This window comes from Convolutriloba macropyga, chromosome 13 (genome assembly GCF_964194025.1).
Source record: "Convolutriloba macropyga chromosome 13, txConMacr16.3, whole genome shotgun sequence".
NCBI lineage: Eukaryota > Metazoa > Xenacoelomorpha > Acoela > Convolutidae > Convolutriloba > Convolutriloba macropyga.
This window is the reverse complement of record NC_134480.1, coordinates 4425689-4438025: the sequence shown is the minus strand read 5'-3', so window position 1 is coordinate 4438025 and position 12337 is coordinate 4425689. Positions and strand designations below refer to the sequence as shown.

Sequence of the window (12337 nt, the reverse complement as noted above, 5' to 3'; positions counted from 1 at the left end):
CCTAAAAATGGTTTGGATGTACAATGCAAAAAAGTGGGGGTATAATTGCCAATTATGACACCAAATTGCTGGGAAATGAAAAAAGAACTGCTGGCCTCTTCTGGAAAAAGAACTGCTGGAAAAAGAAAATTCTAAAGAAGAATTGCTGACCTCTTTTAAGTCTCGGCAATTTATAGTTATAAAGATTTCCTGAATAAGATCTGATGAAGTTGCTTAATGGGAAACGCTGGTTAACTTTAGCAAACGGTTTCCTTCAAAATGTCCTCGCTAACAATCAAGTTAATTTCGCTCGGAGTTTGTGATAGTGCAAAAATATTTGTGCACATTTTTTAACATATTCAGCACCTTTTTTGCAAGTCTACGGGCAATTAAATGCATAAAAACAATTAATTAACAGGCAAAAGTCATTTTCCGCGAATGAAAAACAACAAATCTCAGCATCAAATTTTACAGTTATCGCTTTCAAGCCATAATGGATTTATATATTAAGCATCTTACGTGACGTTTTTTTTTGACAGGCGGTAATTTAAGAAAATAAATGGATAAAATTCAATTGTAAACTGAATTTTGTGAGTGAAATGAAATTTGCTTCCTTCACAGCTCGATATCTCAAAAACATGGTGAAAATCTTCAAATTTAATGAACAATTATTTTTTCGCCTCGAAATGTTATGCAATTATTAGCTTTTTTCTCATTTTTCTTCTTCTGGTAGACAACTAAATTAGCCTGAATTGCTTTAATTGACTCTAGGTATAAAAAGAATTCATTTTTCTCAGAGCACTTTTTTCATTTTTCCACTAACCCATATAAATTTCATACTCTTTCGGCCTAATTTTTTTAACATTTTGTATTTTATCTTTTCGTAATGAATTAAACACCCAAATTGCATACTGTACGGTACGAAAGCAGTATTTTTGAAATATTAACGAGGAAAGCGTCATTTTTGTCAAATTTAATCATGTTAAATATAGCAAACAGTACTATACATGCTATTAAAAATGCATAATTGAGAAAAATTTGCTGGCCTCATAAATATATTTGAACTATCTTAGTTGAAACGATCTTTCATTTATTATTGATAGCTTAAAAATAGTTGCTCGAGTTTGTTTCTACCGTAAATTCAGCAAAACTTTTATTATTGGGAGGTTCAGAATTTTAAATTGCAAACATTTCTTAATTGTTCAAAAGTAATGCTTTTCCATGTAAAGCGTTATTTGTCTGTTGCCTGGAAAGTTATAAATTTTTTTGATCAATTTATTTATTTGTTTTGCTACCTTTCTTGGTCAATTGTCACAGTTCACTATTAATTTAGTCAATTAGACTGCTAATTTCCTCACAAAAAGTGTCAAGGGTGGCAGGAACTTGCTAAAAATGGGTGGCTCGGAAACGGCTATTTGATTATTAAATTATTTTAATTTGCTATTGCAAACTATTTTTTCGCAAACATAGAGACAAAAGTCTGTTTAATTTTTTGAAAGGATCGGCAGACCCCCCCCCCCCCCCCCCCCCAAAAAAAAAAAACTGACACGTGCGATAATGTGCGTGTACTAGTTTATGCCTAGTTCCCGTACGAAAAAGAAAAGGAGGCGAAGAACTCAGACCGTCGCGAGAAAAATTCAGGGAAAAATCCTGAGTTCATGTTTGTAAGCTTCTATTCCAAAATTTATTGGATAAAAACATAATTAACAAAAAAAGTATATATGAATGTCTGAAAACGTACAGGAACATAACATTTAAGACGTTCAATTAAAGAGACAAAATGAAATCAGGGAAAAACTCACTCCATGATGTTCCTTAATTTGTGAGAAATCGACCTTGATTTGTCTCTTAATGTTCCGACCCTTCTTGAGGGGGGGGGAGGAACTATATACTCAAATGGTTTTTTTTGTCCAGACTATTTTGGCCGATCGATATATTCGTCGTAGAGAGTTGAGACCGGTGTCATTGGAAAAATTGTCCAGCTTGGAATATAGAATTAAAAAGTTTTTTCGATTTTTGTATTTTACAGGGAGTTATCTAGGTTTAAACTTTTGAGAAAATAGAGTGAATTCCGTGGATTTATTAACATTTTCCGAAATTTTTGACTAAAATTTCTAATTTTGCTAAAATTTGTTAATTTTTTTTAAAAAGCGTTGTTGATATTGTTTTCAAAGAAAAAAATGTTGGGTGTTTTATTTAATTTTTTTCTGAAAAATTCTGGCAAAAACTTTCAAAATTCAGATTTTTTCATCAAAAACAGCACGAAATAATTTCTTTAGTCCACTTTGATTAAATTTGCAGGAAGTATACACCCAAACACCACTTACTCAATCTTTATAGACTCAAAAGGGGGCTATTTAAATTTCGACTTCCGTTGCGAGTACTCCGTAATTAAAACTTTGCCGTTTTTGCTAATATTACTCGTTGATTATCACGAACGCAGCATTTATTTTTGCTTTTTCTAATAACAAAAAATCTATATCTATAATATTTGAAAAGTTAAGTGTTCTTACTGGACAAACAGCATTAGCAGAGATAGTTTTGGACCAATCTTGGACTGTTACAATCCAAAAAAAAATTCGGATTGTAAACAGTCGGTCTTTCTTACAAAAAAAATTCGATCTTTTTAATATATTAATGAAAAAACATAACATTTAAAACCAAACCTCATTAGCGAAAGGTCCAAGTCGTTTTCTTATTAGCTTCAAATTATTGTATCTTTTAATACTTGAAAGCTTACGTTCATGTTGACTTTTGAAAAAACTTGATTTTAAAATAATTAATGGCTTATTGAACTTTGCCTCCATTTTTCTCTAGATTTGGTTAGCTTGTAGCTTAGTGTCAGCGAGAGAGGAATGCTTCTTATTTCTATTGAATTCCAATTAATTCTTTATTGCGGTTTAAAACCTTAGGTTATGGTTTTCTGGCATTGATAATACTAGTCTTCATATTTTTTTCATTTTCAGGTGTTTTACCATTTTTCTAATATTGTCACATTATCACGCTATTGACAGTTCATATATCACATTTTTGGCGCTAAAAATAAGACACAATCAATAAAAAGAAAATCCCTAAAGATATAAACACTGCTTTTAAAGGCTTCGACAATACTTTCTCGAACAATTAAATTGAACTTTTTTTTAATTTTATCTTTAACTGCGGTTTTTACTTTGTCTTTTTAGTCAAACGAAATTTCCTGTACAAAAACGCGGTTTCATTGGTTTTTTGCGGAAGAATAGATGACCGATATTCTGATATTAGAAGATAAATGATGACTTTCATGACTTTGAAAACAATTGTTCTCCAAAGTGAAAAAAAAAAACAGTTTTTAACTTTGCGATTTTGTTCCTTTTTTGTCTGTTTGTTACCTAGTCTCGTTAATTTCAGGCTAAAAACGACAATATTGTTGACAGGGAAAGATGTCAAGGGGATTTAATGTTTTTAATGAATTCGTTATGACTTTATTGGCTTTAACACGGGTTTTTTCACAAACAAAACTAAATTTATTTTTCATTTTTGTCATGTTTTACGTTATTTTTGTAGACGGAAGACAAATTCTGGATAAGTGCAGGTCTCAAGGGCAAGGGCCTCCGTTTCAAAAATAAACGAACATATTGAGTTATTTCTTTTTGTAATTGATGACTTTCATGTCTTTGGAATAATTTTTTTTGTTCGGAAAAAAAACAATTATTAATTAATTTTGCTTTTTTTTCCTTTTTGTCTACTTGTTACCGTATTTCATTTATGAGAAGTCGCATATTATCTTTTCAGTGTTCGGAGAAGATGCAATCGAACACATTTTGAGGGCTAACGTCTGGCTTTACGTCTTCAAAAGCGTTTTCTGGCAACATTTAACTGATTTTTTGTTTGTTGTCTATTTGTTGATCTTTTTGTAACCGCATGAAAATTGAATACCGAATGATTTAAATTCCCATCTCCGGAATTGATAGTCGTGAACCTATGTGATATTTTAGTTGATTTCTAACGGTTTTCATTACTTTGAAAATTAATTGTTTTCTTAAAAAAAGAAGCGAATTTTTCAAATTTACTGTTTTTGTTCTTTATTGTCTAATTGTTACCAAGCCTTATTATGGAATGGTCCCATATCTTTTCTGGTGAATTACAAGTTATTTTGTTTAGTTTCAGTTTTATTTGAGGCTACTTTTGATTTGTTATTAAGTTTTGTTTTTTAAAACGGACATAAATTTTTTGATGTAATTGATGTTTGTTGTAGTTGTTGTTTGATTTTGCTGTTCGTCTTGACTCGCTTTCTTAATATTGGCATGTCTCATCAATTTAATGCATCATTTTTCACTCCACTGAATTATTTGCTTTGGAGTCTATCTTTTCGTTCATACACCAAGTTTTTTTGAAAAATAATTGAATTTTGGGGGTTTTCTATCTGTTCCTCATTTGGTAGACAATTATGCCAAAATTGTGGATGAGCGAGGTCGGAACCTTATGTGCAATCGCACATTACCGAGCCTCCTTGTTGATAATCAGTAATCGTCTGTTTATTTGCCATCTATACTTAGATCAAATTTGTTGAAACTCCATTTGAAAATGTATGTTCGTTTTGCATGAGCTTGTAGAACTAGGCAAATCTTGGGAAATCTTCAGAGACAATTTTTATCTCGCAAGGTTTGACTAGACGCGGCCAATTTTGCAAGATCAGGTGAGACGACGCGAAACTTGCAAAATTTTGCAAACTTTTAACATCTAGCCACACGAAGGTAAACCTGCAGCATATTGCAGACGACGATAAACTTGTTTGGCAAGATCTTGAACAAATTCAGCAAGATAATAAAAGTATATAAATATATATATACAGAAGCATATTAATCTGAGAATGATTTCAATAATGTTCTCGTTTTCAGACAGAAATGATGACTCGTATGAGCTACATTTTGACTATGATTTATTCTTAGTTCATTGCGATACAAACGTTAAATTGATTGTGAAAATGGATTGATTACTTGGAGACAACGCCTGAGAACGAAGTTCAATTTATTCTGGAAACAAAAAAGAAACGACCTTTATTTTGGAAACAAAAAAGAAACGACATTTGTTCTGGAAAAGTAAACGAAAAAACGACGACTGCAGCTTACTATGCGAAATTCAATCTTAGTTTACATTTTCAACCTCTTCGAATTGGTTCTTCAAGGTGAGAACTATTTTTCAGAATAATTGTAAAAATGTTTTTGTGCACAAAAATCATTATGTTCATAAGAAATTCAGAATTTTACTATGAATTTTTCTGTGAAATGTCTGAAAAGTGCCATGATAAGAACTCTGGCCATAGTAAAAATCATAATGGAAATCCTATGATTCAGTACTGAAATATTATTACACACAGAACCGGGTGTCGACAATTGTCATTTTTAAAGATTTAGCTGAGTGAGTTTCTGTAATTTCTTATTGTTAATTTTGAGTTTTCCTGAAGCATTTTAGAAGTTTCGGATCGAAAATATTTGATCAGCTCTTTCAACTCTCACCCCAATTTTCGCACCAATTTTTTGCGCGCCTGGAATTTCTCGGAAAATCAGTTGATAGTGATTCATACAATCGAGGATTATGTTAGAGCGATTTTTTTAAGGACAGTTCCAAATAAGAACTTGTAAATTTTTACCAAAGTATTCAAGCAAGTTCAATCTCATTAATCAGACGGCGCTCAAGCTCATGAATTTTTTGCGCCTTTTTTGTTGACACAAGCGCAACCCCCCTTCCCCCCCCCCCGCCCCCAGCTTGAGATTTCGTCCAAAAAACTTTAAAATAATCGTTTTGATCAGTTTTCTTTAAAAAAGATCTCAAAGTCCTTATTTTTTATGAACGGTATGATATTGTTTTTGACCATTTCTAAACCTAAGAAATGCTCGATTTTGGCGATTTCGTGAAAAGCAATTCATAATGTTTAGCAGGGGCAGCTTTCTACCAAGCTGGGGGCTATGATTACGATTACTCCCCCCACTCCAACTCCAACAATCTCAACCCTAACCGCAACCCAGGTGGATCAGGTGGAACAGGATACAGAGGTGGAAGTGGATCAAGAGTAGACGGAAGTCGGAGTTTGCCAAATACAGTTTACGGTTTTTATTCCACAAATTACGAGAATTACCACTCTAACAATAAATACAGCGCCGTACAACCACAACACACCAAATATCGTAAGTAGTATTAACGCAGAACTTATTTGGGCTCATTTTTCAACCTTAAGGGTTCTATCCGCCAGCGAAAACAGAAATTTTTTCAGCACCTAGTTGTTCCGCAAACAACCGGAATCTGTTTTAAATTTAAAAATAGTAAGTTTTGATTATCACCAGCATCATGGTAAATGTTATGCTTGTATATTTCTTGAACTAAGTCAATCCCTTAAACCGGGTAGCAAGTCAATTCATTAATAATAGTAATAAAGATAGCAACTAATTTCAGCTCGCGAAGTAGACTTACCCAACTCTATGGGACTTACCAACTCTTTGAAACACTGTCAAAAATTTTTAATTATTACGGCAAGATAAACCTATGATGCCGAAGTCAACGGTCACAGAATGGATTTCCTTCTGCTCCAGTATCGCTTCAGACCGGGAAAATGAACCCCCACCTCTGTAATAGATAATTTCACAACTAACTAATAATTTAATAAAGATAATTTGACAGCTACAAAACATGCATTATTTCACACATATAATTCAACAGTAATGTCCAACTAAAAACCAAACTACCAGTTCAATGGCAGTTAACCAAAGCGCCAAGCGTAAATTTAGAGAAAAAATGTAAATATTTTTTAAAATTTCCAAAAACGTACAAAAATAGTTTAAGAAACATTTCGCTACGTGTCACTAGTTTAAAAGTTTAAAAAAACAGTTCAAACAAGTCGCAAACGTTTCGGTATACAATTAACAGACGACTGGGGTGCTTAAATGATGTAAACAATTTGCCCAAAAACAAAAAAAATCAAAAATTCCATTTTCCAGAAAGAACATTAAACACGACTGCACCTAAGTTAGCATGTGATAATCATAATAATTTTCAATAGCAATATTTGTGATATTTTTTGGTTCCCAGAGAACGCTTCCACCTATTCTCCGCTCAAAATGGTAAGAATTGAGTGGATCGGCGGAATGGTTAACATATGCTTAAGAATTGGCGGAATGAAGCGGAATTAGTGGAGTTTGATGCTAGTAATGTGTTTATCTTCCGTTTGCAATCTCTGATTTTCTCTCCATTTTGTGGGTCTAAGCAGGTGCAACTATTTTGAAGATGGCCCAAAAGTGTATTAAAACCACCCACTCCTACTGACAAGCCTAGAGCACTCCAGTTCTCGTTTGGTCTAAGTTCTCGTACGTGCATCTCTTATCAACTCTTTTCTCGTTGTTCTTGTTCCTCAAGGCTTCATCTCTCTAGGCAAGTATACGTTGTTGAACAAGTATAGGTTTATACTATAACAAGTATAGTTAGCTATAGTGTATAGCTATGTCAAGTTTTTCTAGGAACAGTTTAGGTTAATTTGTTCTCTCAATTTTAGTAGGCTGCGACCACAGTTTAGGTTTTTAAGCAAAACACTCAACAAAAACACGTTTAGTTAAAAAAAGTTCAAACTTTCGGCCAAACTTTCAGTTCAAACTTCAGTCAATTGAACTATTGAAACGTTTGATTGAATTATCTTATAAAAGGAAGCAAAATTTGACATTCAATTTGGTGCGTTCTGTTTGGTTCGCTTTTGAAAATTGAAAACTTTTCAATTAGCCAATAACACAACCACTTTAAAAAACAACTGCTACATAAAAAATTGTGGTTATCGCTATCGAAGGCAATTTTTGATCCATCGTTGGAGCTAGCTTTATCATTTTCGGCTTTTTCTTTAAACAGTTAAATTCAATTATGGTCAGGAGATTTCAAAATAAAGAAAGCTGTGCATTATGTAAGGGTGATAAAAATGCTAGACTGAAACATGACTCCACACAAATTTGCCAGTGTTTTTTGGTCATTATAAGCAGACACTTACAATAAATCCTGTATCTAGTGCTCTCCTTGTTTCCTTTTTCATCAGACAAGAACCTAACAGATGTGTCAGAAATTTTTGGTTCAGAATCTTAATCTTTAATAACCAGTGTCTGAACGTCACATGCCACAGAAAAAATCATTGTTCCACCTTCTGGCAAAATTTTCTAAACTTTTCAGTGATAAAAAAATTTGCAATACAATTTTGCTGCAAGCCACATTGAATTTTGTTTACTTTCTGTTCTTCGGATCGGAACAGTGATTTAGTCCTTAACAAATAAGATCAGAGAACAATTATTCATTTTTGGAAACATTTCGATGTCTCGAAAAAAGCCGTAATTTCGGCATCATTTTTTTAAACAACTTTTGTTTCGATATGCGCACACTTAGATTTTCTGAGTGGTGAGAGTGCGTTTTTTGAATTTGAAAACAGATCGCTCGAATAAATAATTATTTTTTTTAAATTAAAAAATTGTCAGAAATTAACGCAAAATCTGTTAAATGGACTAGGTAAAGCAAGTTTGTTGAAACTTTTATTCATATCATCCCATGTTTTTTGATAAAATTTTAATGAGGTCGTGCCTGATTTTAAAAAGTTCTCTGCGAATAATAAACTTGTGCGTCAAAAATTACTAAGCAAAGAGAATTTGCGAGAGGAAAATTTCAACAGGCGTATTTTCAAAGAGACAATCATTTTAAAATAAACCAAGAACGACGCTCTACATTTCTGTACTTTGATGATGAAACATTTAACAAGGAGGCTCGGTAATGTGCGTTTGCACATTAAGTTCCGACCCCGCTCATCTACATTTTTCACTTAATTGTCTACCAAATGAGGAAGAGATAAAAAAAATAACATATCAACGTATCGCTCAACAATCAACTAAAAGAGTAAAATAATCTACTCTACAGGGCCTATGAGACCTATGGCCACCATAATGTGACTAACAGAAAAGACGACAAAAAAATCAAATAGTTACAAATATTAATTACGACCAAAACTCCTTGTCCATTTTTTGAAAACTACTAATAACCAAATCAAAATGGCATCAGATCAAGTTTATACTCAGAAGATTAACCGGCACTTTTTTTGGAACAAAATATGGGACTTTTCCTCAATGCGACTTGGCGACAAACCGAATAGAAATGAGCAAAAGGGGCAAAGTTTATTAAAACAAAGCTTTTCTTTTAAAAAGATTTAAATCCGAACTGATTGGAAACATAACTCATCAAATTAAATCATTGAGAGAGTCTTTTATACCTCAATAGAGAGCGACTGAGGTCTTTCATTATCCAGGATATGTCATACGACTACAAAAAGACAAATACATGCAAAAAGGATAAATTTGTACGAAAAATTATGCACGAAAACGATGTCCTCCCAATCAATTAAACATTCAGCTGATCACTAAAAACAATAAAAATCTTCAATTGCATTTTTGCAGGTGACAGCATTTGTAAGTCAAATGACGCCCATTATTGTGATACTGTGAAAAGTAAACAAAAAAACTACAAAAAAGGGGCAAATTTGCAAAAATAATGAAATTTGGTTTTATGAAAACTGGTTGTTCTAAGAAGACCATTTGAGGAAAATAAAACCGCTATGAAGAGAAAATTGTATTTCAAAAGATAAATTTTGTGAATTTTATATAGCTATGCATAGCTACAATTTAACAGAAATAAAATTGGCAGATCTCAAAAATCTATCTCTCTTTTATTAAAAACAAATATTTTCAAAATTCATTGCCAACAAAAGCTTTCAATTAAAAGAGTAGACAATTTGTCTTGCAACTACTCGGAAAACTAATTGCGATTGTTATTAATGAGACTAAATCATAAGACTAGAAAATAACATTAAATACAAGCTGAACTAATAAGTTTCACAAACAATTTTACGAAACCACAGTCTTGAAGCCTTTAAATTTATAATATTTTAACCGCGAGAATTTGACATCTTCATTTGCGTCTCCTTGGATCATCATATCATTTTTTTGTAAAACGACTATCCCAAAATGACAACAAAAAGAACCACAAAAACTGAAAATTTTCAAAACTTTACAAAATTCTTCTGAAACAAATTGTCTAAGCCCTGAAGACATCATTTAAAACGTTTAAACAACAGAAAAATTATTGTTCGATTCAACAAAACATTTGAAAAAACTCTAAATAATAAGGCTAATTTACGAAAATCATACAACATTGTAAAATACGAAAAAAACGCAAACCAGAACAAAAAGATAAGTTGAAGAATACCATTACTCTTTTTTTAGAAATTTAATTCGAAAGTCAAAACAAACATTATCTATTTACCGACATCAGATATTAGGTTCAATCGTTTATCTATAGGTGGCCAGTTAGACGTTTAAGTACACAATATTTGGCATATGACAAAAAAATTAACAACAAATAAAGGGCAAAAATAAAAAAAAACACTACGAATTTCTGCAAGAGAACGGTGTCGCAGCCCTTGAAACCATATGTTATGAAAACAAAAAAATGTTCAAATTCATATGTTGTGTAGTTTTTTTCGGTTGGATTGTCAAATAATGTTACAGTTTACAAAAGAAACAAATGAGAACAACATCAAAAAAGGGAAATTATGCACAAAAATGAGAAAATTTTTTATGAAATCTTGTACTACCAAAAAAAAAGAAAACCTTCTGTTAAAACAATCGGCCACAAAATTAGTTTGTATTCTATACGGAGGAAAGGTTGAACTGTACTTACTGGAAATAAGCAAAATGTTGACTAAAATAATATTAAAAATTCACAAGTTCAAAAAACCACAGAAATTTTCTTAAAACCAATTCTTTCAATACCATAGACAATAGGTAACTACCGAATAAATAGAAAAGGTTCACTTGCTTTTCTTGAGGAAGAGATTTAGATCTTTGAGCGGTTAAATTTAAAAATCAGACTGCCAAAAGAATAACAATTGAAGGCAAAAACAAGAATTCAGTTAAATTTTACTAAAACTCTTCTTCAAAGCCATAAAAACCCTTTGGTTCTCTGAAAAAAACTGTATCTACATTCGGCCGCAAATTTACATAAATTGGAGTTGTCATTAACGGAACCCCGAATAAAAAATATTGTTAGTAATTAACATTAAAAAACAAAAGCAAAATATTTTGAAAAAAGGCGGCATCAAAATGAAAACCAAAAAGTCTCTGATTCTAAGAATCCATGATATTGTCGAGCCTCTCCCTGATTTTTTCGCGCGCCCGGCAAACCGAACAAGTGTTCCAAGTGTTTGCGAATTAGACCAATTGTTGCGTGGAATTCTTCAAATATTAAAAAAAAAAAGAACGATGCATTCTGTATAATTATCGAGTTAAATCAGCAAAAAATGGCAAAGTTTTAACTTCAGAAGACTTTCATACGGCGCCTAATTGCAACTAGCGCTCTTCTTCAGATTAGGGAGTCTGTTTGAAGGTTTCTAGGTCATTAAGTCTGGCAAATTTTAACAAAGTGGACCAAAAAAGCAAGTTTTGTGACATTTTTTATGAAAAAAGTTTGAATTTTGAAAATTTTATTAAAAACTTTAGCCAAAAAACTTCAATCAATCAATTCAGCAACGGTCTTCCATCTCTATTGGTAACAACAACACTCTGCCGTCAAAAATTTTAACTTATTTTGAATTATATTAGCAAAATTGTGCCAAATTTTAGCAAAAATTACTGAAAATGTGAACAAAAACAGTCGAATGTTCACAAAATTTTAAGCCTCGATAACTCCCTGTCAGAAACGAAAATCGAAAAAAAAATAATTCCGTATTCTACGCTGAGCGGGCATTTCAATGATACCACTCACAATTCTCTAAGATGAATATATCTATCGGCAAAAATTGACTGAACAAAAAAAACCCAGTTGAGTATATAGTTCCTCCCTCCCCACTAAAGTGGGGGTCGGAACAACTAGATAAATCTTTGTTCACGCAAGACTGATTTCTCTCTGACAAAAAAACGGCAACTGCTTAAAATGCGAGAAAACAAGTAAAATCTTCAGTAAGTTTCTCTTCATTTTTTCAACTATCCAATTTAATTAAATAGGAAAAAGTTGACCCTAAACCTGAAATATGGAAAGTGCTTTTTACTCAGAAAACAAAATTTAAAAAAAAATGATCTTAATTTTCAACTTTTTTTATAAACTCGTTTTTTTTCAGATTCATAAATTGTTTTAAAGATCGTTTCAATCTGCTTGAATCAATTCATGTTTACATACAAAAAAAACTGTTTATTTTTGGTTATCAGACATAGGTTGTTCACTACTGTTTCACTAATTATTTGAAAATTTATTGAGGGGTTGATGGTGTAAATTGAATTGGCCTACTGAAGAGAAAAAAAAGCAAATATTAAAAAAT

At 32.1% G+C, this 12337-nt stretch overlaps 1 protein-coding gene across 2 annotated transcripts in view; it reads left to right on the top strand.

Moving 5' to 3' along the window:
* The first annotated feature begins 4843 nt into the window (after positions 1 to 4843).
* The window catches only part of LOC142351840 (uncharacterized), a 13226-nt gene continuing 5732 nt past the window's right edge, over positions 4844 to 12337 (top strand). The window contains exons 1-2 of one of the 2 annotated variants that reach the window (XM_075404054.1): positions 4844 to 5143; positions 5898 to 6143. In XM_075404054.1, coding sequence (XP_075260169.1) covers positions 5089 to 5143; positions 5898 to 6143 — 301 coding nt within the window. In that variant the 5' untranslated portion in view covers positions 4844 to 5088. Of the gene's footprint in view, positions 5144 to 5894; positions 6144 to 12337 lie in introns of both variants that reach the window. The other variant, XM_075404053.1, reaches the window with a different exon arrangement.